This window comes from Ciconia boyciana, chromosome 3 (genome assembly GCF_034638445.1).
Source record: "Ciconia boyciana chromosome 3, ASM3463844v1, whole genome shotgun sequence".
Classification (NCBI taxonomy): domain Eukaryota; kingdom Metazoa; phylum Chordata; class Aves; order Ciconiiformes; family Ciconiidae; genus Ciconia; species Ciconia boyciana.
In genome coordinates, this window is record NC_132936.1 from 128703335 (window position 1) to 128731012 (window position 27678).

The following is a 27678-nucleotide window of genomic DNA, read 5'->3' on the forward strand; positions in this document are numbered from 1 at the left end:
GGTTGTAGTTACCCAAAATGATTAGGAATGCAGTACGCCTGAGCAATTTCAAGACACCGGATTCTTAAGGCCATAAGAAGCATTGTCAATTAAGAAACTAAGGGTGTCCTAAATTTTCCTAAGGACAGCCTGGCAGGGGAATGGCCTGAAGAATAGTGGGAATAAAAGATGCCTCAAAGCTACCTTTTCAGACCTCTCGCCATCCCCGGGAAGTTGCACTGTTGGACCACCGTTCCGAACCTACGGTGTCGAATTGGAAACTCCCGGCCGTCAGTGTATCCAGCCTGTGTGCAGTGTACCTGGTGTCTGTGTGTGTGCCCTTGTGCGTGCAGTGAAATTACCTGCTCTCTATTTCCCTCCCCCACATTTGTAAAGTTGTGACAACAGTTACATTTGCTACAGCTGGACGGGTGAGCAAAGAAAACACTTGGCACATCAGATTTTTTCAGTTTACATTATTTTAATTTGCCTTGTCTGTCTGTGTTTAGGAGACCTAGTAATTAAGGTCTAGCCTTTTACCCATGCTGACCTGTACTTCAGAATGCTCTCCCAGATGCACAGACTCTGTAGTGTACTTCTGCATATGGCTCTCATGTTGTGCTTGTTACTTGACAGTTGCCCAAGAAACCTTTAGCATGCTGGCATGCAGTTTCTCAGGGCGCTTAAATCCTCATAAAGAGTATCTTACCATTCTCAGCAACGTTTACGAGAAAATTCATTGGCCAACACCAGTGGGAATTTCCAACTTTTCTTTCTGGTTCTTAAATAGTTCCCATTGCTGTAGCTTCTAACCATCTCTTAGTTTTTTCACGTTCATTCTTTTGACTTTTAGTACACCAGGAAAACGGTATTGTCCTCATTTTACAAAGAGCAGAGGTCTGTAGTTTTATAGGCTAAATTCTCTGGAGTCTTTATATCTTGCAATTGATGGAGGCTCGGAGCCAGCAAGTAGTAAAAATGAAGCAAAGATGGAGTTAGGTTTGGGTAGTTCTGGAACTGAATAGCTTGCCAGTGGTTACAGTGGGAGTCTATGGTAAAACAAGGAACTGAATATATGTGTCTGGCAAACATCCTTTTTACTGAAGCATCCTCCTTCTCATCAAAATGTTCCAACTTTTATTGAACTGGCATCAGAGGTTTTACACCACTAAAGCTTTTCTGTCCCAAAATCAAACATGGGGTAAAACTTTGTTGCTTACTGATGAATAAGACACTGAATAATGTTAGTGGTCTTGGGAATTCATAGCTCACTGTGCAAAATAACCAGAAATTGCAGCCACATAACAAAATATTTAATTGTATTCAGACATTTGGACAAGTCCAGAAATAGCATTCCCAGTTTGGCTCGTCTCTGGCGCTTCGCCACCTCGTCACACAGCATGCTCTTTGAGGGTTGCTACGCTCTGCTTATCAAAACAGGAAGGAAAAGATGTGATGCCAAAGAGGATGCAGGTCTCCAGAAAGAATGAAAAATGAGATGCTGGCAGGAAGAGGGGGGGGTAAGTGCTGAAGCGCATTTGTCCAGTCTGATACTGATCCTTGCTGTCTTCAGCCTGTGTTCCCTTGCCAGATTAGAAGCACTGATCTTACCTTTTCCTCTTTACCTGTTGTAAGTCTCAGGGCTTCAAACGTTCTGCAGTGGTCACTTGGCTGACCCTTTCAGTGCGCTCTCAGACGGCAGTTTCGTTAATTCTCTGTGCGAGCTTATTTACATTTCAACACAAAAAACAGGAATTCAGTTGCCATGCAGTGATGGATGAATGATTTTTCTGAAAATGTCCGGAAACAGACATCAAGTCAAAGCCACCTGTCTTCCTCTTGGGACGGGGGAACTCTTCATGAGTTTAATTAGTAAGAAGACCTATAGCTGTGCTGGGCTTCTGAGGGAGGCACTAGTCTGTGTCTGGTCCTGGGCATGTGCTTTCCCTCATGCACAGCTTTGATGCGTGTGTAGACAGAGCAGCTTCAGAAAGGTGACTGTAGCTCCTTGGGAGTGTGTTGCTTCCAGTGAACATATTTGCTCTCATTTTCACTGCTTATATGACATCCTGAAAGATGTAAAACATAAAAATGGAATATACGTGCTCTGGTGAGAGAGCGCTGGGGAGCTGTGATGAGTTATGTTTGTGGTCTGTATGTAGGAATTACGCTGTCGCCCCTGCCAGCTTCTAAAAGCTGAGATCGGTCTTGGACGAAGAATCAGTTGACAGTAAGCATAGCATGATAGGTTATGAGAGGAAATGTTGTGGTTTAAGATGTTTGCATTTCATTATTTAGTTCATGGATTTTAGGAATGTAAACAGTTACAGTACATGGGTATTTGTGGCAATCTAATGTTTAGGATAGGTTTGGCTAGGGAATACCATACAGGGCTGCTATGTGAATTCATGCTGTCTGAGTCTGTCCTGGTTTTGGCTGGGATAGAGTTAATTTTCTCCCCAGTAGCTGGTATAGTGCTGTGTTTTGGGTTTAGGATGAGAATAATGTTGGAAACACGCTGATGGTTTAGTTGTTGCTAAGAAATGCTTCCACTGCTCAAGGGCTTTTGAGCTTCTCCTGCTCTGCCGACTGAGGAGGCTGGAGGTGCACAAGGAGCTGGGAGGGGGCACCGCCAGGACAGCTGACCCCAACTGCCCCAGGGCTATTCCATACCATAGGGCGTCACGCTCAGTATGGAGACGGGGGGAGCTGGCCGGGGGGTAGGGATCGCTGCTGGGGGACTGGCTGGGCATCGGTCGGCGGGTGGTGAGCAACTGCATCATGGATCACTGGCTTTGTATAGTCTTTTATTATTATTATTATTAAACTGTTCTTCTCTCAGCCCATGAGTTTTCTCACTTTTACTTTTCTGATTCTCTCCCCCGTCCCACTGGGGGGAAGTGAGCGAGAGGCTGTGTGGGGCTCAGTCGCCAGCTGGGGTTAAACCACGACAGAGTCGTCATTATTATTTGGGTTTACAGTGGTTGTATTGTAGTTTCTCTTTGACTTACAGAACAGTGCTTTATCAGAAATAAACTCCAAAGGGAAAACATTAGACACAGAAATGGCTATTTATCATGTTATATAAGGTCTCCTTTTAATTTGGGGGTTTTTTACTGTTAAATAATTCACCACCTGAGAAGATGTCATACTTTCAAATACATTCCTTTTCACATAAACCTCTTCTTTCTGTAGCATAGCAGGATAATATCTATTTCATAGTCCTAAATAATCTGCGACAGATTTCTTCAGATTGCTTTTTAAGTCTTGGGGCTCGTGTATGCTGTTTTACACTAACAGGGGCCTCTGACAAATATATCCATCCACTTGAGGTGTATTTCCCTTTGGAAACTGCCTCTTATGGTCTTGATTTCAAGTCTGTTGAAACCAATGGGTGAGTTTTCCCATTATTTTCAGCAAAATAGGAATCGTACTCTTTGCAAATAGAAAAATCTGTTGGAAGAATTCAAATATTCTGAGCCTTCTGCTAGGAAGAAGGCAGCCTTCTGCTACTGCTTGTTTTCTCAGGGTTGGATCTAATAATAGTGTACACCCAGGATCCTTCCTGCATTTTGTAGAAGCATATTATTAACAGCTCACCTTATATAATGCTAATCATGCAAACATCACATACATTGTATAATGACCAGAAGTTTCATTGATCCTAAATACTTCAGAAATGATGTCATAAAAGCACGAGTGCACCTTATGTTACTTGATAGAAAATAATTTGTCAGGTGCTGTTGTAACAGTAGGTGTCAGTTAATTGCAAGAATACCCAAATGATGCAACTCCAAAAGACTTTTTTTTTAAACGTGAAAAAATTTAAGGACAATTAGTTGCCATTTGCAGAAAATACTGGCAGTTTATTTTTGAAAAAATGAGTTTTTTATTCCTAAAGATAAATTTTTTTTTTAGTTCAGGTGCGGTACGTACTGGTAGCTGATGAGTGACAGTCTGAGTGCAGAGTGAGTCCCGTTCTGGGGGACTCTGTAGGTCAGGTTCAGGTTTGATGCTCAGCACTTGACCTAGTTTCCTTGTCCAGGATGTGCTGACTTTTCATAGATTAAGGAAAGACTGTCTTGTGTCGTGGAGGATATGTAATATACCCGAGAAATTTGGCCTGTAGAAGAGAACGTGAGCATAAGACTGCTTGAAACGTGCCATTTTGTTTAAGTTTGCTTTAGAAAAAGAAAAAATAAAATTGCTAAACACAGAAAAATTCCTCTCAGGAAAGACAGTTTCTGACAAGTTCTCTTCAAGGCAGACAAACAAATTGAAAAGCATTAAGATTACGTCTTCAAGAGAAAACTGTTCTGCAGTGCTTGCCTTATGCTATTCTGATTTAAAGCGTTTATAAGTTAAAACCTGTTTTAAAATATTTGTTTTCGAGAACTTTAATCTTATATAAGCAAGTACCTTTCCCAGACAAAGATGTAAAAGGCAGTTGTGTTAAAGAGGCTGAGTGTGGCAGCCATACAAAAATAACTACAAATAACTCCCAAAGATAAATTGGATATTGGAAAGCATCACAAAACATGCTGCCATGTTTAGCATTTAGGTATAAGTAACCAAAAGAACTAACCAAGGTACCGCAGTGTAGGAAGGTTATACGGTATTTAAATTCCTTTGCATTGTAGATCCATTCCATCTTCCAGGGCCAGACTGATGTATGAAATGATAGCGTGAAGTGTGGAGTGTCAGCTTGAATTTTTGAGCATGTTATCATGCTGTTAGTACAAGTTGGATTAGAATTCTTTGCTGCAGAGCCTAGAGATTTTGTTTTCTGGGAGGGAGTTGTTTCATGAGTGTGGTGTTTGGTTTTTCGGAGGTTTTTTTAGTTTTGTTTTGTCTTCTTCCAACTCTGGTTGAAGCTAGTTAACACAGTTAAGTCAGTGAACAGCCAGACAGCAACGCAGGCAGGTGTTGAGGTGGTGGCTGAAAGCCCGTGGCTGCTGCTGTGGAGAGCTCCTCATATGGTATAGTTCTCAGGGAAAGATGCTGAAAAACTTCGTTGTGCAAACGGTTGGCCTGTGAGCCGCTTAATCTCTGTGGATGCGTCGGAGAACGGGGCACGCTTGCTCCTGTGATGGTTCTTTATGGCTACAGTTGGTCTTGTGGGTGCAAAGACTAAGGTGATGTTGCCCACGAAGAGGAGCTACTTAGGCAGAGCTGATTCATCCTGTCGTTGTGTCTAGCAGCCGCTTTATGGGGAATAGCAGTTTAGCTTTCATGCAGTTACCAGCGTAGGAAGCTTTGTAGGGAAAGAAGTCTGGGCTGGGGTGCTGGCAGCTTATGATTCAAAAGCAGCTGCTAATGTAACAGAAGGTTTCTCCACTTTGCTTACCGTTTCCCCTTTCTGTCTTTGAAGCAGAAGCACATGGTTTCCACTCTGCTCCTCTCAACACCTGGTGCCCCCATACCTCCAACCAGCTGCCAAAATCTCCCCCTTGCCATCTTTACAGCTTCTACGCGTTGTTACGGCACAAATCCGCTAGCCGCGGCTGCTGCGGTGGGGCATGCAGTCGGTGGCTTCCCGTGCCCAGCCGGCCGCACGTGGCTGCTCCTGAGGCACTTTGGCTCCCGGCCTCTCCTTGAGTGCAGGTCCCGGGAAAGTAAACGCTGGGCAGACCTTGAGAGTTGGGTGGAGCGTTGCCTCGCCCTCCCCTTATTCCTGATCAGCCTCTCTGTGGGGATGGTCGATTTCTTTGAAGAAGCCAGGGGATTGCCAAGCAGCCTGTCTCCTGCTCTGCTTGAACCTTCAGCAAACAGCTGACGTCTGAAGGAAGACTGTTGAAAGAGACACGTCTGTTGCCATGCAGAGTTGACATCGTCCCTTTCAGTGGTTTGACGATGATCCCTTGAAAACGAAGAGATGGTCAATTCCAGCTTGATTATTCTGAGATTGACTGTCTTTAAGATACTTGTCTGACTGGCCTTAGGTTTCACCATGCTCTATGCAATGGAAGGAGCTGGGCATGGCGGTGATTCCTCTGGTTTCATGCTCTCCCTGGGCCCTTTGTGATCCCTGCCCCCCCCGCCCCCATCAGGCCCTGCGACGGGGGATCAGACAGGGTGACCAGTGCGTGTAGCACTGGAGTAGAGTTATAGTGCTAATTCAATGAAAAGGCTGCTCTGCTGACCTTATTCAGTATTGCATGGGGCAGAGCTCTTATCTACAGTAGGTCTGTTTGATTAACAGATTAAATCCTTGAATAGTGTTTAGTAAGGTGTTGAGCTTCAGGTAGTGATTCCCATCACGAGTTCATATTTTAAATGGTCAAATATAGTAGCAGATCATTGTGAATCAGTTGCCATCTATAATGAGATGCCAGGCGCTGACTCACGACGTGTGCTGGTAGCTGACTAGTGGTGCCTTCCTTCCGAGATGGCTCCAGGCAAGCCAGGACAGGAAGCCCTAATATATTTACAGCTGGGTAAATTGCTCATATTCATGACTACTTGGTGCTTGAAAAACTTCACGCTCTCACAGTGAATAGGAAGCATCTTCAGGGAATGCTATGACTTAAGAACTAAAAACTGAGCCTTGCTTCATCAGTTAGAAAAGTTAATGTTTTAGCCGTTACTGCTGGATGAAGCACATAAGCCAGTTCTGTTCCTGACGTGGCTGCGTTCATGACTCCGCATTGGAGCCTTTGTGGCTGTCCGGTGGGAAAAGAGAAAAGGCTGTAATCTGGTCAGTTCAAATAATAATTCAACTCTCAATTGTGTTCAGGTGCGCCTCTGGAAAGGTTTTAACAGTGGCACAGAGTTGCTGCAGCAAGGAAGGGCTGCATGCTACCTTATTGGAGCAGTCGGGAGGTTAGGAGATCTGAAATACTGGAAACTTCACAGCAGACAGAGAATGAATTCCACTTTACTCATTCAGCTGCTGGAGAGACTGGGAGGATTTCATCTGAGAAACCTACTGTTTGGAGGCTAATACGGAAGGTAGAAACCTAGTGCCCAGTGCAGCTGGGAAGAGAAGGATATTGCCTTAATTTAAGTCCGTCTGCCTCTGAATCTAAAAGTTCCATTTCCTGACACTGAAATCCATTAAAACTTGCAAGTCTTGTGTTTGCATACTTGAAAAAGGGGCTAAGTTGAAACATGTCGCTCCTGAATGGAGGACAGAAAATATAGGGCAGGGAAGTGGTGAGATGTACGCCAAGATGAAGGTAAAGGTGTGAAGGATAAGGGAGTAAAAAAAGTGAACAGAAGACTGTGCTGAGCAATTACGAGCTGTTTTAAGGAACTGAAATGAAAAGCTTCAGCAGAACCAGAAGGGATGAGAAGGCTGCAAAAGCTGAAGAGACATAGTAAAACTTGCATCAGCAGTGTATATCTTTTTTAGCAGTAACAACTTGTATGGTTGTGTTTGACTGCCTCATGGCACTTAGCAGACCTAATAATGAATGAAGACTGGGGGAATTTAGCAGGTACTTAAAACTGAATATTTTTTGCTTCTGTTTTGACATTGGAACTTGTTTTCTTTAATAAAGCAAGCCCCTTGGCTGTATTTTCCACTGAGAAGCGCCATCAGTTATGAAATGTGATTTTAATCCAGGAAGAGAAAATCCTGATTTAAGTAATTGATAGGCTGTAATTAAACCTGGAATGGATTTTGTACACCAAAAGTGTGCTCTGTTTTTTCCATAAACTTGTCACACTCCTTATTTAAAAATGGCAAATTGTATATTTCTTTCTGAACTGTGTATTTCTTTCTGAACATATATTTATTAGGGGTTTTTGACTTGTGTTTCATGCATCTTGATACAAAGAACAAGAAATCCATTGTGTCAGTATTTTAGAATGCCATTAGTTATTTAGAACTATAAGAAGGCACATGCATGTTTGAAACTAACTGAATAGTTTAAGAGTGATTATTGTAGCTAGAGACTACAGATTGCTCATCAGATTTAGGTCTAGTAGAGCTGATCCTTCCACTTCTACTGCTTAGTCACAGCTTGGAAGAGAAATACAATTTTTCTGTCTTTTTACACTTGTAGTCAGCTTCTCTGTTTTGAATTAATTGACTGTTGAACTGAACTAGTGGATCTCTCTCTACTTTAAAGGTACAGAAAGATCGCTGTTAAAAAAAATGGCTAAGTACATCAGCTGTAGTTTGGGTTTGTAGCCAGACTTTCCACAGATCAATTGCGTTCTTTTTCTTTAAAACCTGAACAGCAATCCACGTGATTAAAAACTTTATTTAAATTTTGTTCTTTTAATGGTTGTCTTGAAATCTAGGCATGGCTTGTCGTAATTTCAGGTGTTATTTTAAAAAGAAAAATATTTGATTAAATATCCTGGGAGTTGTTTCATAGACTGTCACGTGCCCACGCCCACTCTGAATACAGTGCCTGACAGGGGTGTGCAGCTTTTTATTCCCTGTGGAGGCCAGTAGTGATTTTTTGCATTAGTAAGTGTCAGCCCAAAAGCCTGTTTCCTGCTACTGAGGGGGTGGCTGGAAGACCTGAGTGGTCTGAATTCCAGAGGTGTCCTGGTCGGATTGCAGACTTTGGGGTGGCTGATCCAGTTGTTGGCTAGTTCGGGGTGCCTAAACCGGGGTTCCAGGGTCAGCACAAACAGCCCAAAACCCTGGGCTATGTACTGGGGTGGCTGAGCAACAGGGCGTGATTTCACACTGGGGCTGATGGGATCTAGTGACTTGCCGAGAGGGGCAAATGTACTCCCAGCCTGCTGCTGTCCTCTCTTTCCTAGTTTCTGCTCTGGAGCTTGTCTGACCCCCTCAGAGATTAGGTGCAGGTCATTAAGCCAGCAGAAAACTAACCAAAAGACAAAGTGAAAAAGTCTTCCAACCTTTTAGCAAGCTGAACCAGCTAACAGGGCTGGATGAACAGCCAAGCCAGCCTGAGGGAAGAAGTGGAACCTCGCTGTTCGGGGGCAGCACACCGTAGCGTGAAACTCCTCCATCAGGGCAGTGAGAATTGCAGCTGTATTGCATTTCAGAGGATTACAAGAATAAATGTATGGAGGATGACGACGCTAAGGAGGTAGAGGCTTTAAAAGAGAAAAACAAAGCAGTGTGATCTGCAAGATGCAGTCAGCCGTGTATGGGCTAGAGCCTGGTACTGCTCTCTGAGGACCTGGGTCACAGCTTCCCTTTAAAGGGGTGCTGCTGCCCGTAACCACTGTCAGACCTGCGTGACGATGCGATGGCTTTCTAGCGAGGCTCATCCGACAGCAGTGGCACGTGTAAAAATTTCTCACTGTGTAAAGCCAGTGCAGGGGCTGGATTCATCCCTTATGCGAAAGGAGGAATAAATTTACCTGTGCCTAGCAGGGCACTCGGTGGCTCTTTTTTGGGGGTGCCGTTTCGCAGGGCACCGAGCGCTGCGGTGAGGCGCGAGGCCGCTCTGTCAGGACGACGCGGGTTCCTCCTGCTGCTCTTTCTCATGGTCAGGAAGGCATTGCTCACATCTTGCCACAGTGACTCAGGGTGTTTGAGAGTCAGCGGATGGAAGATCTTTGTGAACTGTAATGTCAGTGGTACAGTATGGCTGGGAGCTCTGACCTTGACAGAAAGAAGCCTGTGGTATGGATGTAGTGTATGGTAATTCATTCTCACTTAAGGTATACTTAATGGAGTTGGCCTATTGTAAGCAAAGACTGAAACTTTTTTTGAATTGATCGGAATAATGCTGCACAGCAAAGGAGGCTATGAATTTCTGAGGTAGAGGAAAACTTCAAATAAAACAGCATAGGAAAATGTTGCCTGCAGTTCTTTGAAAACGCTGCTGTACTGAGCTACCAAACGCTAGTGGGACTCAGGGTCGTGTCTTGGGGGTGACTATGCAGACTGTTCTAACTTGGACTGGAAAGCTCTTTTTACTTCGTCTGCCAGGGTTTTTGTTTGTTTGCTCTGAGGCGCAGGGGTGGTGGTAGAGGAGGAGATGGCATCGCTGCAAACCTCTTCATGGCAGGTTTCACTCCAGGCAGGAGAGGGAGAACACTGCCAAGGATTATATACTGTCATGGTGCGGTGTGTCAAGCAAAGTTGATGCAGTCGCTGCAAAGAATGTCCAAGACAGCATGCCTTGCAAACTTCACCGTTGGCTTCTGCTCAACAAAACATTTCCCAGACATCTGGCTAGCAAATGCTGTATTTCTCAGAATACAGCCCTAGTGCTAATCTCGTCCACTTTAAAATGAGTTCTTGCCCTCGTGTCCAAAATTAGGATTGTGTTCCACCTGAGCTGAAGTGTTACAAGGCAGCTCTCTTAATTGAGTTGTTCTGTTCAAGTGCAGTCCAAGACATCATGTGAAAAGCAGCCGCCCACGTCCTTCTTGCTTTGTTACTTTTCATCCACCACAGTATTGTAATGCTGGCTTAGCGTCCCGTCTGAAATAACTCTTGCAGATGGAACTCTTCTAATTGTATTTTTTTCTTTTTATTTGAGAAAGTAAATGCTACAAACGATCAAATCATTTAGTTCTTTTAAGCTGTTGTATAATATGTTGAGGCTGCAGATTTAATATATTTAAATTAAAAAGCTAGCCAACCTGGAAGGTTTTGTACTGGAACAAAATGGGAATTATTCTTCCTCTGAGAATGATTGTAAGTGGCCCCAACCCTTACTTTTTCCTTTGCAAGGGGAAGTCCAAATAGGATGCAATTTAAAAAAAAAAAAAAAAAAAAAAGTTTGTAATCTCTGGTGACTAAACTTGCCCGGGCTTCTTTTCCACGCCTCTTCCACTCACTTGACGTCATACTATTTTTGTCCCTTTCTAGCTCATTGACACAATTGCCTCAGAAATCGGAGAACTGAAACAGGAGATGGTACAGACAGATCTCACAGTGGAAGATGAATCTGCTGATTTGCGAAGGTGATTAAAATGTTTATTTTCATAGTTCCCGGAGGTGTACCGTGGCAGGAATGTTTTCATTGTGCTCTCTTCTCGGGTGGCTTATGTCCTAGCACTCTTCATCCTAGCAACATAGGGGGTGTAGATAATCTTGCTCTTGATTCGAGGAATTTGCCTTTGTGCAGGAGGAGCGCCCAGAGATTCAGTTGTTCTGTGTATTTGCCTTAATATCTTCTAAAAGCAACTGAACTTATTTCTACTTCCTTGTTACAAACCTTGGATACTGATGAATGTCTAAAGCAGGAAACTACTAATGTTATTCCCATTGTCTATGGCAATGAGCTTTGCTTTCATGCTGTGAGAACTAAAAATGTCCATTGCTTCAGGTGGCTCTGTGAAGATTCAACATGCAATAACATGGTTATTTATGTTCTCAGGTTAGGAAGTAAAATATTGACTGTTATGAGCGGATGCTTTTGTGGGTTGTGTTTAAGTTCATTTATATGCGACCATCTTGCACATAAAAAAAAAAATTAAGTAGATGGGGGCATTTCCTTAACCTTAAAATGATTTGAGATGCATATTACAGTGTAGATAAAAGTTCTGGCTTTTTAAAGTAGATCATGCCACGTAGGTGTGGACTGTGGAAATTTGTAATGTTAAACTTGTACCTTTAAGTAGGCATAGTGGGACCCCAGCATTTTGGCTTTACCAATCAAGCACAACAGCCATAACAATGTCTGTTAAATTGACATCTGGAGGACATTCAATATTTTAATCATTGTGTTAACAAGGGAACACATTTTTGTCCTTCTTGTTGAAATATTTGTTGCAAGAGGAAAGCAACCAATGCAGGCGTTCTGTTTTATCTGACTGCACAGTCTGGCCAGCTCTGGAGCTGGTGGGCTTTGTTCTTCAAGGCAGCGAGTTAATAAAGTGGATAATAGTTTGTTATCTACAGTTACATCCATGCTTTTTAGCTTTTTTTTTCTTTCTATAAATACTTCTGAAATGTGCTAAAACTTACTACAATATATATTTAAATTATTTAAATAAAACGTTGAGCAGCACCTTTGTTGCCCCAGTGGTAAAGAACGTAAGACAGCTGAACTAATTGAAGTCCTTGGCTATGCCCCTGGTTGCACATTATTCAAGTTTTAAAGCTCTTGAAAGCACAGTTCTTTTACAGGGGCGGAAAGGATACTTTCTCCATTTTGGTGGATTCAGCTAATTAATTTCAGTGATCATTAGCTAACTTTCAGTTAAGAAAAGGCTTCTTGTATCTTTGAATACGCTATATGCATGAAAGACTAAGATCTACTAGTTCTAAAATCCTGGTGGATACACTTAGCTGGAAACAGCCAATTAAATCTCCCCATTTTACAGATCCAAGGGATTTTTTTAACTGATTTTTTTTTTTACAAATTTTTTAAAACTGAATTTGTTAATTTGGAGTGCAAAATATTTTGATTAAAAATATGTAAGTAAAGCTGACATTAAAAAGTGAATAATGCCATTTCCATCACTACTTAACTGAATTCAATTTCATATTGAAATAATAGCCATCCAATAAAAAAATAAATTCTTTTCTGTCACTTTTAAGATGATAAATGTAAAATAGGAAATCTGAATAAATGAATTAAGGTCAATTTTTGTTTGACTACATAATTCTGAACTGCATGCTTCTATGTAAGGAAGAAGTTGTATCAAAGTTGGTAGAAGCTACATAATTAGTTGTGCACTGATATCTTTTGTTTATATAGAACTACAGAGCAAGATTACAGTAATTTCAACTGAGGTTTTCCAGAGTTCTTATTTAAACTAGACAAAACAGGATATGTTTACTATCATAACTTTATTTCTTTGTAGTTACTTTAAAACTTTGTAACTAATGTAGGTTGCATTTATTATTGTCTGTTCTGCTGTTCAGAAGTTGGTATCTTGATGTGGCATTTGGATTTGCATCTAGAGAAATTCGAGCTAAAAGGAATGTGTGTTTTCCTTGCTCGTTTTTCACCTTAGCATGTATCCGCGTGCACCCAGAACAGTTTTGGAAAGGCAGCGGTTGCAAGAGTTCTCAACTGTATTCAGAAGAATAGATACATGAAATCACATGTCTGCAACTTGAGCGTTGTGGTGTGTGGGTTTTGTTTTGTTGCTTTTGTTGTGGGGTTTTTGATTTTGGTTTTTTGGTGGTTTGGTTGTTGGGGTTTTTTTGGTGGTTGTGTGGTGACTTTCAGATTTATACTTCTCCCCCCAGTTATATTTTGGACTTGTCTCCCCTTTTTACATCTATGGCTCAAGTATTATTGAGAATGATTCGAGTAAGTGGGCCTACAACTTTGGCTTGTAAGTATGTAAAAGCCAGGCAAAAAAGAGGCTTGTAAAAATGTGTTTTAAGTGGGACGCTCGCATCATCCATTTCAATATTCCACGGTGTTTGACGCCTGGACTTTTTCCCAGCGCAGACACAATGCTCAGTAATGCAAATGAGCGGAGTTGTCAGAAGAGGGCATAAATGGGATAAATTTCTGACCTGCGCTGTACTGGTGACCTTTGAAAGGGTAACTAGAGAGCTTCTGCATGCAGTGGCAGCCCAGGTCCACGTGGGATGGGGGAGCACACGTGACATGGCTGGTGGCATCCAGATGGTCTTTTAGGAGGCACTGAGTCTCCCTTGAGCGCCCTAGGACCCCTGTGTGTCCGTTGTCTTTGTGAATGACGGTGAGGGGAAAAAGCTTGCTGCTGTCCGTCTGTGGGGGAGTCTGGAAAGCCCGAGCATTTGGTTCCTGTAAAATGATTCAGGGATGCTTTGCTGGTGGTGGCAGCTGCTGCAGCTTATTCCCTTCCTCCTCTGTTACCATAACAGAAACAAGGGCAGAACTTTGCTCCCTCCCTCGTGTTTTGCACCGGACAGCCCTCATGCCTGTGTCTTCTACATTTTTCCACAGTAGTTATTAACTTAAGTAGAGTCGTCTTCCGTGTCTTGCATGGTGAATTGCTCCTGGTATTGTTGACAGGTAGGCAAGCATCCCACAACCTTTTCCCCAGCAGCTTTGTCCTATCTCTTCAGCTGTAATGGGATGGAGAAGAAGTGTCAGTCTAGCTGCTGAGGAGTGGAGGTAATGCTCAGCAGAGGCTTTATGCCCTCTCCCAGCTGATGCTCGGTATGACTGTATAGGCTAGGCTGGTGTGATAAGGCCGGCTAGACTGCAGGATTTACAGAAATCCAGGCACTTTTGCAGTGGAGAGTAAAAGTGGGTTACCTGTGGGGAGCCTTTGGTGGGACTGGAGCAAGGTCCACACTCATCTGCAATTTTAGGAAGATTCACTTTACCTGCCTGTTGCTGTTCTCTTCGCCCTTGTGACTGGGAAAGAAACAAGAGGAATATTGCTCGCTGCTCAGTAACAGTGGAGTCGGAGAATAACGAATCTGGACACAGAGCTTTGCAACCTTTGCACCATGGCAAAGAGTTGGCAGCAAGGCTTGTTAAGGTGCATCGCTGGGGCGATGCTGAGCATCCTGCTGCCATGGGCAAAGAGCAAACCTCCTCTTCTCTCTCTCTCTCTCTCTCCCCGTCCCCCTGGGTAACATCATCTTGGTGTGCAAGTGCTCTAAAAACAGAGGCCAATCCAGGCAAAAAATGGAGTGAGGAAATGTGGACACATTCAAGTGCAAGTTAGAGTCCTTATCTTCATTATAGTATCAAACCTGGTCTCTCACTATGACCCTCCTCCTGGCTAGTGAGCGCATCGGGGATGATAGGCTAAACCCAGGGTTGCTCTTTCATTTGGGCCGATGACCAGCCTTCTCCACAGTGTGGGAGCAGACTGAATCCCTCAAATGCTAATGGTCATCTAAGTCCTTCCTACAACTCCTCTCATGCCCTCAGAAGGGTGGGTAAGGTCTTCCACAGAGGGGGGTGTGCGTGTGTGTGTGTAAATCCTACAGCAGCTGGCTTAGTTTAATTCAACACAGCAAACCCATGGAACAGCCTTAGTCATCCTGATAGGATGTGCTTGCAAGCTGGATGCAGCTTCGCTGTGTCCGTAACCCCAAAGAAAGAAAAGTCCATTCCTCAGGCCAGTGTTTGTCAATACAGGAGGTTGGCAGTAGTTTCGGAGAGCAGGTTGGCTTGTTGTCCCAAGTCCCACCAAAAAATGGGGAAAATGTTAGAAGTTTAGTTTTTACAAGGTTAGAGCAAGAGGCATAGGTAGGATTCGAGAGACCAAAAGAAAATCGCTGTAGCGAGCGGGAGGGCAGGAGCATTTGCTTTGTAGATACGTGATCGAGGTGTATGTTACGGCCCTACGGGTATGAGAGAGGGGACCATCCTGGTTACAGGCTTCAACCTGTTCCTTGACTGTTTTACTGGGAGCTAAGTCTAATCAGGATGCAGCAGAGCATTGTTTATCTTGGCAGTTACCTCTGTTTGCTTCCCACATGCTTATGGGTTTTCTCAAATCTAAGGAAACTTGCATGAATCATGTATTTTCTTTAATTCATTGTGAGTTGCATTGAAACTCCTCTTCCACTGGAGAGGAACCAGTGTAGTACCCCTGCATTAAAGTAGACCATCCGTGGAGGTTGAGTTGTGTTTTGATTTTGAGTTTAATGTGACCTAGTCAGATCGTCTTTTATTGAGAGTCACTGTAAAAGAAGAAAAAAAAAAAAAAACCAGACAAAAACCCCCCAAACCCCAAAAGTAAAACCAGGAGAGAAATTTAATTGTTGCATAATATACAGCATATTTTGCTAGCGTTTAGGTTACAGCAAGTTCTTATTCTGTACACTTGAATTAATCAGGTGATCGTGAGGAATTCAAATGGTTCTTCTTTCCGTGCTATTGTTTCCAAAGAAGTTACACACGCACCCCAGTCCCAAATAATTTTACAGTCTAACTCTAAGACGTGATAAATTTCAAGCGCTCCACGTGTCAGGATTTGACTGTATGTTTAGTGCCCAGATCATTAATTAAAATAATTTTAAGAATAAAAAACAAACTCAGACTATGATGCTCAGTAGAGCTAGACCATTGCAAATAGGCTGTCAGAGCAGACCAATGGACTTCTGACTGCGTTTACCTCCTGGACCTTGGGAGGTGGCTTCTCGTACGTTGTATGTGGTTTGCCAGACCTGGTTTTTCCAAGCTATGCTCTTGCCAGAGTTCACCAGGTCTGATCTTTCTCTCTGCCTCTTTCTTTATTATTTGGATAGGAAATAATTTTTTTAAGAGTTGTTTGCTCCTAGTTTACCTTCCTGCGGATTGCAATAACATACTAGTACTGATCTAGCTGAGGTGCATCAGGGTCACTTGAACTGGTAGTGTTTAGGAGTGGTAGAAAGTCTCGTCATGATCAGATACTCATAATCTTTGGCTTATTTCTTGAGGGGCCAGAAGCAGCTGCAACAAGGAGGTGCGTGTGTATCTAGGTCAGTAAGGTGTGGGCTCACACGTTGCATTCCTCCTTGGATCTCAGCATGTGGGAGGGATTGTGCTTATAAGTACCTGGCGGTTCCAAAAACCCGACAGCTTCAATTCAAATTAATCTTCTGATTTATAACAGTTTGGGTGTGTTTGACAACATTAAGCCAGCCATACTGAGGGGAACACTGTGACCCTATGTACACATGCAAACTCTTACTAGCTTTAGGTTGTTTCGTGGTAGCAAGCAGCGCCAATCCTTATAGCCAATACCAGTCACGCACCTTCTTTTGCATGTGATGTAACTTTCTTTTGTAGGGAAAAAAATTTTCCCTCTCAGACACGTTCCCTCTGCAGCATGTTTAGTTTCCACCTCTTGGCCAGGGAATGGAAATAAGTTGTATCAGTTAAGCCCGCAGCCAGTGTCGGTGTATAGCTTGCACTTTGCCACAGCTATCTTTGGTTTGTAACGTTGCTAACTGGCTCTGAAGGTGAGTGGAAAGTTTCTGAGTAGTATTTACTGGAGGTACAGCTCATGAAAACACTTCTGTGATTCATGATTTGACTTTTGTGGAGATTGATACATTACAACACCAGGTTCTGCTGGGACTGTGGTTAAAAGGGAACCCAGGATTCCCATTGTGGCAGTTTCAGGGCCCTGTCATACCTGATGTAAACACTACTTCCCTTCTGCACGCAGCACGTTTTTGTGTATCTTGTGCCCCTTGAAGGCATATTGGCAGTTACTAACAGCTTTTGACACTTGGGGAGGGAAGATCATCTGCATTTTAGATGCCTTGCAAATCTAAAAGTCATCACATCATAAATAAGCAGAGAAAGAGGACAAAAAGGAAGGGAGAGACACAGAGGTGATCTGGTAGTGATAACTGATCCAGGTACTGAAAAGTTTGAATAATTGTGCCTGTTCTTACCTGATCATGCAGTGAAAGTTCTCTACCCCATTTACTTTCCTTTCCAGGCCTGTTCAGAGATGCTGCAAGTTGTTGACCAAAGCTAGAAAAAAGCAGTTGGGGTTTTTTGTTGTTTGGTTGGTGGGTTTTGGTTTGGGGTGGGGTGGGGGGGATTTTTGTTTGTTTGTTTGTTTTTAAGTATTTGGTGCTCCTGTGCTTGTGAGGTCTCTACCCGCTTGCTCTGGGTACAGTGGCTGGCATAACGAAGGTGCGGTTAATGATGCTTACTGCCTGTCCAAAACGCAAAGTTCAGAAGAGCTGCGAGGCAGTTTGCAGTGGGGACACGCAGCTGCGTTGCCCTCTGCCGCTCAGGGCCTCTTCTGCCATCAGGAAAGGTCTGCAGGGACAACGCCACCTCTGTGCCTGACACCTCGGTGAGCCCGATCTTGAGCTTGCAGGCTGTCTTTTGGCTATGCTCAAATATTGTCATCGGGAAGCTGTTACCAGAGTAACTTTCTGTAGTGATTTCTAGCACTGGAAGAATCACAGGATGTACTTCTAGCTCAAAAATGAGGAATTTGAACCAGCAACACATGTGCAATCATTCTGGGTGTTCTGTATTATATGAGTGATGGCGAAGCTTTGCATAGCAGAAGCAGCTCTCAAAGTATTCCATTTATTTGGATTTTTAATGCATAACAAGTATCTGTAGCCTCCAAGAACTGTACTTCATTACTGAATTTAGCAGTAACTTTAGCTGCCCTGCCCCAAATAAATATTAACCTTACATTAGTTTGCCACATTCACACTTAGCTTAGCCTTTATTCCTCACATAGGAGTTGATCCAGAGCCAAAGGAATTAGGAGCATAAATATACAATTCCTTACTTGCTTCTCATCCTGATAAGTGTAGTACTAAAATGCGAGGTAAGGACCTTTCATGGCAAAATGGCAAAAATGTAAATATTTAGATAATTTAGAGCATGGACCATAAAAAATTACTGCTGCTTAGGATGACTTCTTAATGTAGCTGTGCCTTAGGGAGGGTTATTTGGGGGATTTAACCTTTTTCTTTTCTTTTCTTTTCTTTCTTCTTTTGCTTTTCTCCTGACTGAGGTCTCTGACCACTTGTTAGCAGAGGGGAGCAAAGATGGATACGCAGCTGCGAAGATGACAGGCCTGGTGGAGCAGAGACAGTATTCTGGGGATAAGATGAAGTGATGCTAGTTTGTGGGCTTCTGTTGTAAAAATAACCCTACAAGCAAACGGAGAAGGGGCTTGTGTTTGGTGCAGTGATCGCCAACAGGTAGTGGGTTGCTCCATTGTCAGAGTATTGAACAGATTTTTCTGGCAGGCAGGACAGAGGAAGATTTCTGTGGGTTGCAGCTTTTGCGATCTATCTGGGAATAAAAATATCTGAATTGCATAAATACCTTTGAAGAGAAGTTTTTCCAAATGTGAACATAACAAAGAAAGGAGGTGAGATGTTCAATCAGTCACATACACGTATGCACCTGTATCTGAAGTGATTGCCGAATTTCAACAAGCTAATGGAAGAGTGCTAAGGCTTATCTTAAAGCTAGCTGTTAAATTGAGGACGAATGAAAGAAAGAAATCTTATCCATAAGAGAATTTTTGTGTATACTAATTATAGAAATTCTCAGTAGGAGAAATACCAGTCCAGGGTGCCAGCAGTGCCATTAGCTTCGTGGTAACTCTGTTTGCTGAACTGACTGATTGCTAATAGGGGATTAGCATGTCTAATTTAATTTTTTAAAAATTTTTCACAGCCTAGTAAAGGACATGGATAATGTCTCTCCTGAGAAAAATGACGTAAAAAGCTGCCCCCGGGACTCTGGATATGACAGCCTATCCAACAAGCTAAGCATATTGGACAAGCTCCTCCATACTCACCCTGTGTGGCTGCAGCTTGGTCTGAATGATGCTGAAGCCATGGAAATTCTGCAGGCCCAGCCTCCTGGGGTAAGAAGTTGCATTTCAATTTGTCTGATGCAGGTGTTAGTTGAAAAGAAACCAAAAAACCCAAAACAAACCCCACAACCCCCCAAAAAACCCCAACAACAAAAAAAAAACCCCAAAACCAAACCAACCAACCAACACCCCACCCCCACTTCTTCTGTACTTTGGATAATCCAAGTGAGGGCTTCCTGAGCGCTTGGCAGCTGGACCAGTTGGAGCATGACCCATTACCAGGGCTGATACGTTGGGGCACTAGTTTGGGGTCCTCTGGATCTGAGAACTAGACTGCTGCAATTACAGCTCCGAAGCTGGACCTTGCTAACCAGGGTTGTGTGTAACAGATGTATTTTCCCCATAACGAGAAAGCAATAGATAAATGGGAAATTATGGCATTTTATCTTTCACTGGTACCTGCATTAAAGTTGCTATGATGGAAACCAGGCCCTGTCTGCTTGAATGAGGCTGATGGCATGTTTCTAATGCTGCCTCCATCCTGGTGCAGAAGGATTGCATGAATGGGCTGGTGGGACACAGGAGCACTCCACCATCAGTCTCATCCAGACGCTGCAGCTTGACTCAAGGCTTGGGATTTGCTACATGTTAAACTGGAGAGCTCAGAGAAGGGCATAATGGACTTGGCATTATGTGTGTGTGTTATACAAGGATGAGACGCTTTTCTAAATGTTCTGCTGCCATTGTACACCGAGCTGTTGGACCTGATACAGGAACAACTGAGTAAAATTCGGAGACACTTTATATAGAGCCGAGATCATGAAGTTGTTCTGGTTCCTTTTGTCTGTAATCTGTCTCTATTAAGGCATCTGTGATGAAGCTAAAACCATGTCCTTTTGCCTTCTCCACAACAGATATTTCTGGTTAGGAAATCTGCAAGACTGCAGAAGAAAGTCATCTCTCTGCGTCTGCCCGGTGACTGTCGGTCCTGCCTAAAAGAATTTGCAATAAAAGAAAGCACATACAGTAAGTTGTGAGTTAATACTTTTCAGCTATTTGTCACCCTGTGTGAGCCAGGAGCACTCTGTGTTGGTGAAACCCAGAGCAGAAGATACCCCAAGTCGTGCAAATAGTGTCACAGACTGCCCGCGATGCCCTGTGCGGACAGCTCCGCGAGCGGGTCAGGCATATCCAGGAGAAGGCAAGATATGCAGAAATACCTACGTCTGTGCTGGCCACAAGTGGAATATTTCTTTTATGTACCTTGCTGAATCCAGGATTCATTGATTATTATGTGTAGTTACCCTCTTCTGTAGAAACAGACTCTCTAATCCCGTCTGCTCTCAATGAAATGTTTTTGCCTTTCCTTGTCCTCAGGGGACTGTTCTTGGAAGCAACTCTGTCATGAGCTCTCTGTATCTACAAATTCGGGTGTGGGGTTTTTTAAAGTGTAATAACTAGATGGATTTTAACCCTTTGGAACGGTTTCTGATGCGACTTCAATGATTTTTCTTTTTTAATTCCAACTATATTTGTTTCCTGTTTTCTAATAGAAATGAGCAAATGTTAGTGTTCCAGTCAGTGTCAAAACTATACTGCCCTTACCTCTTTAGAGGGAGGGTGTGAAAAATATGTTTGAGATACAGGAATGAAAAAAGGAAGCTGCAGCTGGTGAGTGTATGTGGTACAGAAACTGCAAGTGGAGCAAATGGTTCATTTTAACAAGAAAGTGAAAACTGGAGAAAAATCAGCAACAATTTCAGTTAAACTTCCCTGAAGCAGAGGGTGTGTAGTTAACTTCTATTTCTATTAGTAAACTGAGATAATTTTAGTTGAGTTTTTCCTCTTTACCTCCCCCTTCCCCGCCCCAGGCAACAAAAAGTTAATTCTGTGTGTCGGGTTTTGGTTCCAGTTACAAACAAGACATGGCAAAGAGAAGAGAAAGCTATCAATGATGGGGGCTTTTTTCAGTTTTGTTTTGGTTTTTTTTTCAGCTGCAAAGTCATCTCTCTCACATAAGTGAATTAATATTTGTGGAAAGCTGCTTGACTGGCAGTAGTACAGAGGTATTTAACGTGTGTGATCTACGGCTGTGTTTGTAGGCTTGTTATGCTAATGAATTCCCTCCCTCCCATCTAGAAAATAAAATAATAATATGTCGTCTTTCATGAATAAAATTTTACCACAAGGGGGAAGTATCTACTGATGTTTTTGCTCACCAGTCATAGCTGAGGTTTTAATTGTAGTCAAGGATCTGAACACCCATCTTCTCTTAGCCCGCCCCCAGATCACCTGCGTGCTTAATGTCTGCATTGTTAGCGTCTCTCTCAAAGAAATCCCTTTTTCCGGGCACATAAATGACCAGGTTGACCTGTCCTTCAGGGTAAAGGTTGGATAAAAGATCAGTACCTGACTTAAGTTTTCCTCTGGTTCACGTGCAGACTTTATAGTCAGTAGCACTGGAACCTTGCGTGGGGGAGCTGGCCTTACAGCATGGAGTACTGACAAAATTACACCTTCGCTGCTCACTGAGAGGCATTGCTGAGGTATCCAAAGCTGCTGCATGGCTTTTGGCTTTCCCCACCAAGCCTGGCAGTCTGCCGCCTTTCAGCCCAGATGTCTGAAGCATCTGCAGCAGTGGAAGTACTTTCCTTGGGAGATGAATTTCAAAAGCATTCCTCTGCCGGTGAAACAGCGACAGTGTGCGTGCCACACCAGCCAGAGATTCACCCCCGTGATCTGGCCTTTCTACCTTGGGGATGGGCTGAAGCAATCACAGACTTCACATTCACCCCTTTGTAGAAGTTGTCGGAGGCTGCAAGAGTTCGTGTACTTCAGGAACCTGTCTTACGCTACCGTTATATTTCATAAATGCTCTTCCTTCTTTTGTTCTGGCCTCAGTCATGTCCAGAGGCGAAAGATCTAGATCGTTTCACTCTAGGAGCTTCTTCTGCTTGATCTTTGTAGTCATTGGGTGAGACTTGCCACTGGAGTCAGAGAGAGTTTAATGTAAGCGAGGTGGCAATCACTTCTCTGTCATTATTACTGTGAACAAGTATTTATATCAATAAGAAACAATGGTATGGAGTGGGAAAAAATGAAAGGCATTGCTCATGTCTTCCTCCTCCATTGTGCAAGGCAATGGCACGAAGCAGAATTGTCTGAGGTTTTTTAATAGTGTTTTCGGGTTAAATGGTTTTCTTGAAGTGAATGAAAATGTATCCTCTCCCGTTAGGTGCTAACGCATCTGGGGAGAAGACAAGCGAGTAGGATGGAATGCGAGAGGAGGAAATTAGGTATATTAGCACACTGGGCAAAGCAAGCCTCAGTTATTGATTTATTGTCTGTTAGTAAAACATTGTGCGATTCTAATCACACTTGATCTGTTTTCCAGGAATGGGAAACAGATCATATGTTTGGAATACAAAAACAAACCTACCACCAAGACTATCAGTATATTCTTGAAAATGCCTTTAGCAGAGACAGGTACCTTCTCCACACAGTTGCTTTCTCTTAACCAAACAGTAGCTAGTTTGATGGTGCAAACTTATTAATTTTATGCAAAAATCTGAGATGCGTTTTATTAAGCTCTTCTAAGAAATGGTGGATAGATGTGTGATTCTTTCCCTCTTGTAACTTTCTTTGCAGCGTTTTCCTTGGAGGGGTCTGGAATAAGTTTTGCTGATTTATTCAGGCTCATTGCTTTCTACTGTATTAGCAGGTAAGATGGTGTTATGTTCTGACTTGCATTTGCTAGACTGTCTTGAAAAAAAGACAGTCTCAAGGACTTGGGTCAGCATGATATTTATGTTGCCAATCTACAGACATTCCTGGGTAGTCTCAGAAGGTAATGGGAGAAATACGAGGTGAGAATTGGAAGCAAGTCTCTCTGTCTTATTTGGTACTGATTATTGGAAGGCTGGTGTTATGTTACCCACCCAGCCGTGAGGCGTTGCCAAGTTCAACTCTACTTTAGCTGGTATCTTGTAGTGCTTTCTTAACAGCTCTGTAACATTTAATAAGCACCATAAGCTATCTTGCAATGTCCATTTCTTGGAATTGCTAGTAGAAAGCATTTTTGGAGCATAATGGAAAACTGTCAGATCACATTGCAGAATATGATAACTGAGAGATGTGTAAATTGTGAACAACAAAAATGGTCTCATTGGCTTTCCAGTTTATGGTTGCCCAACTTGTTTTCCAGGTAGTATGCAGAGAAAAAAGGAGCTGGTGTTTTTTATCTTTTAAGTTGTTTTAAATTTTACTTGTTTACTGGTGAAAACTTCCAGACTGATGCTCAAGCTTTACATTTATCCATAGACAGGACACAGACAAACTGCACATCTGCGCATTTTCTGAAGGAAGAGGGGAGAGGCAATTTGATGGTCTTGGTCCTTTTGCTGCAGCGAGGTTGCCAATTAGTGCTGACAGTGGTGACTTCTGGTGTGGGAAACCCTCGCTAGGAATGCACTTAGGTTGATGTGCTTACTGTTTGTGTTTGTGGTGGAGAAGCATCTAGCCCCCCTTTGTTACAGGCCTCCATTTTGCTGAGCTGTACATGCATGTGATGAAAGAAGCGTTTATACCACATAAGTAATTGGTCAGCACTCAGAAATGAGCTGAAACTGCATTTAAAAGCAGTTTAATGATGAGCGATTCCTTATTTTGACACCCTTTCAGTTCTGCCTACTGGCCAGGCTCTGGTAAATTCCCTTTAAGTGCCTACAGGGAGAATGCAGCAAATGTAGATTTCTCTGCATTAGTTTACCCCTTTTCTTTCACTGAAGGCTCCAAGTTGCTTCGCATTTGCTAAAAGGAAGCCCACAAGCACAGAGTAGCTTGTTGCCTTGCTCATGAGCCTCGTAACTGAGAGTCTTTCTCTGCAGAGCGGCTTTCATTTTCGTAATGGCATTTCAGTCAGCTAAGTGTGAATTTAGTATCTGGGTGCAGTCAGGCCTCCCATTCAGGAAGCACATACAAAACTGCCTAACCAGGCTCTTCACCTGTTTATTATGTTCCTTTTCTTGTTGCCCTTTGGGGAAGGAAGTGAAAAGAGTGGCGATCCCCACTTAGACATGGTGTTAAAGCTTTCCTAGTGCATCTCGTTAAACACAACTTTAGCTGCAAACCCATCCACAGATACCAGTAATAAATACAACTTCAGCCGCAAACCTGTCCAGAGATTTCAGTAAATCAAGCTCACTCTTTGATTGTGGGTATGGTTTTGGAAGCGGATGCTTATTTCCCCATTCAGTGGAGAAACACCCTAAGTGCTTCTGTTTGCCTAATGTTCCTTAAGTGGCAGCATCTACCCAGCGTCTTTGTCCTCTTCAGGCAGCAGTCTAGGATTGCTGGGGGTGCAAGAGGAAAATGTATAGACTTCTTAGGCAAGCAGATAGGTAGCTATTGTGAGAGAGAGGCAGTACCATTTGGTACATCACAGCAAAACCAGGACGATTTCCTAAAACCAGAGGGAATTTCTTGCAATAGATAACCCGGTCGGTTTGTATGAGGAGTCAAGGGTTACCGATCTTTGTATTGAGTCCCTGATGATGTTCTAGACTCTAAATTGTCTGTGGTACGATGTTGAAAGTGTCTTTTCAAATACTTTTTAGCTAGTGTATCAGTCTTGTGCATATGCTTGATTTGAATTTGAGTGGCGTTCTGAGATCCTGTTTTTTCAACAAGTTAACATACAACATAGAGAATATTTATGTGATAAAAACCCACTATCGGTGTTTCCACAGATGGTTGGCTTGTTCACAGCCTTAAAAAAAAAAAATTATGCTGGCACCAGTTGTATGTAGGATTCCTGTGCTCCATTTGTTCTCCTTTACTCTTAATGACATAGGTACTTCTACTACAGATTTTGCAGTTTAGCATGCACTGCTCTTTGAGGATGTATTGGTACCAATTGGGCGAGCAGGTGGTATAGTATTGGTTGATGGTAGTACCCATACAATGTATATACAGGTAAGTAGTTTTGTCCCTTAAAATCTCTGTCTAAAAGCTTTTTACACTGGATTTGGCTTATGTTGTTGTTCATGCTTTCATGCACCTCCCTTTGTAAACATCCATTGAACTTCTCGTATGCAGTGAAGAGAAACCACATATGAGAATAAATTATGAAGACTTTCTTAAATTAAGTGTGTTTTCAGCCTAGGACAGAGTAGCACCAAAACATCCTATCTTAGAAATTTTTAGGGTAGCTTCCCAAGTACTCATTTAAATTTTTATTCTGAGAACTGGAATTCAACTTCAAAAGCAATCAACAGCATATTCAGAAAATAAGAAGCTTCGCTGAAGGGTTAAGGGCAGATAACACTTTTGCATCCCACTGGTATGCTCGTAAAAGACCAGGTGTGAAAGTTTCTGCTGTAATGGGAGAAAATATTGGATGGCTCTGTGGAAATGAGCCTAAAGAGAGTCCTGGGGACTTGACTGTCATTTGCATTTCACACCACTTTCCAACATAAAGGAGCTCTGGGGTTGGTAATGTTTGTGCTGTGTGTTTACGGCTCTTGCTACCTGCTCCAGCTAAAGAAGGAAATAAGAATCAGAGCTCAGCCACTGCCAGTGTTGAAAACAAATGCTTTTAAAACTATGGATGTTGTTGTGAAAACCATGATTGTTTTTCTCTTTGACAACAGGGATGTCCTTCCATTCACCCTGAAGTTGCCTCATGCTATTGCTGCAGCAAAGACAGAAGCTGAACTTGAAGAGATTGCTCAGCTTGGACTGAGTAAGTAGTTCTCTACGTAGACATCATTCCCTGTAGCATTGCTCTAAGCTTGAAGAAATAGTCTGTATTAGTAAGTAGTTCATATTGGTCAGTGATGATAGAGATTTCATTTGGAAAAGCAGCTTCTCTTATTGGGAAGGCCAAACCTTGTACTTGCCAAATGGTGACCTTGGTGCTCTTCCTTCCTTTGTGCCTTCTGTGATATTTTTGTTAGTGCTGTTTACTTCCTTCCTTCCTTCTCCTCTCCCCTGTTTGGGCAGCCCTTGGGCAAAGCAAGTCTTACAATCCCCCGACAGAGGTTTGATGTAGCTTCTCCTCTAAGGGCTAATGTTGGCTGCAGGCTCACATAGCAGCCACTAGCTTGATAATTTGCTGGAGTTGCCGGGAGAGTGTAGGAACTGAGGTTCACTGTTAATAAAACATGTTTCAGATTGACATGTGATCTTAGAATGGTGATTTTTGAGATCAGTGGCTCAATGCAGTAGCATATTAATAAAAGGAGGCATGTATACATAGGATCTGCAGAATGGATCCATGTGCATTGATTTGACGAAAATTTTAAAGTAACTAAAGAAAATGCAAGCACATGTCCTTGCATTGCTTGACTGCTACAACCAAATACAGGCTCATTGTAAAACGTACCTTGAGCTTGCAGGAGACACAAAGCCTGGTGGGATTTGAAACATGGACTCCACCCAGATGAATCGTTGAGCAACTCCTGCAAAGTGCTGAATGGCCTCATTTCCTTTTGCAGGAAGGGAGGGTTGACTGTCGGCAGTCTTTGTCCCAGTAGATTTTTGAATCATCTTTGATTTAGAAACAGATCCTCGCTAAATCAGAGTGTTAGCATGAGACTCTCTAAAACTATTTGGTGGGACTTTGCAGCAAAGCCATACACAGGGAAGTATTGCACTGCTTTGCATTTTGTTTTGCTGCAGTAGTGATGCAGTTAAGGGATTTGTTTTCGAGAGGAGACAAATGACTTCTGCACTGTTTATCTGCAAGTTTAGGTAATTAGATAGATGAAACTATGGATTTTCATGGGAATAGAGGCAAATATGGAACTGTGATTAGGTGAACGTTTGGATGGGGGGAGGGGGAGGTCTGACTGGGATACAGTGTAGTGCAGGCAGTCTTCCAGTGACACCTGGAAGCCCTAACGTAGCATTAGGTGAGTTTCTCTATAGGAGATGATAATGGTGGTGTTGAGCAAGCTCTCCAGACTAACCACACTGTCTTTGTCCTCATTACCTGAGAGCACCATGACCTACTTGCTGCAGAGTTAGTCTTGCTCTTGAACAATCTCTGTCTATGTTGTGTGTGGTGTTTCTTTAGCTAATGCATTTGAAAGCTGAGGAGGAAACTGATGGATCAGCATCTGTGTGGTTGGTGTATTCGGGATCAATTACCTACCGTGCACCAGGTTAATATCACAGTTTCTGTGAGCAAAAACCAATAGCAAAGCTGAGATTTTGATGGAGTTTTAGGTGTCCACGTGCAAAAGAGCACACCAGGAAGTCAGCCCTTCAACGCTGTGGACCCAAGAGATGCCTAAAAACTCCCAAGAGCCCTTCCTGTTAAGCGTGAGCTTTCCTTAAGCAACACATAGGCACAAAACACCCTGGTCTGAACACGGAGGGTTGTAGCTCTTGTCAGAGCTCTGTCATGCTGTAGGCACAGAGGGAGAACTGCACAAGGCAGGTCAACAGCATGTAGCCCAGCAAACCACATCAGGGAGAACTGGTGGTAAAGGTTTCAAGGCTGTTGCCAACCTGTAAGGTTTCACGTGCTGAGCATAAGATTTCCTCTCTCTCTCTCTCTCGTGTTTCACCTGCAGCGGCGCTGACATCATGTGTGTT

General features: G+C 42.9%; 1 protein-coding gene across 17 annotated transcripts in view; it reads left to right on the top strand.

Annotated features, from left to right (window-relative positions):
* The window catches only part of RIN2 (Ras and Rab interactor 2), a 123147-nt gene that overhangs the window by 74076 nt on the left and 21393 nt on the right, over nt 1–27678 (top strand). For 15 of the 17 annotated variants that reach the window (XM_072857663.1, XM_072857666.1, XM_072857667.1 and 12 more), the window contains 5 exons: nt 10736–10830; nt 18936–19128; nt 19992–20103; nt 22726–22798; nt 25728–25819. In XM_072857663.1, coding sequence (XP_072713764.1) covers nt 10736–10830; nt 18936–19128; nt 19992–20103; nt 22726–22798; nt 25728–25819 — 565 coding nt within the window. Of the gene's footprint in view, nt 1–10735; nt 10831–18935; nt 19129–19991; nt 20104–22338; nt 22374–22471; nt 22564–22725; nt 22799–25727; nt 25820–27678 lie in introns of those variants that run through there. The other 2 variants (XM_072857670.1, XM_072857672.1) reach the window with 2 other exon arrangements.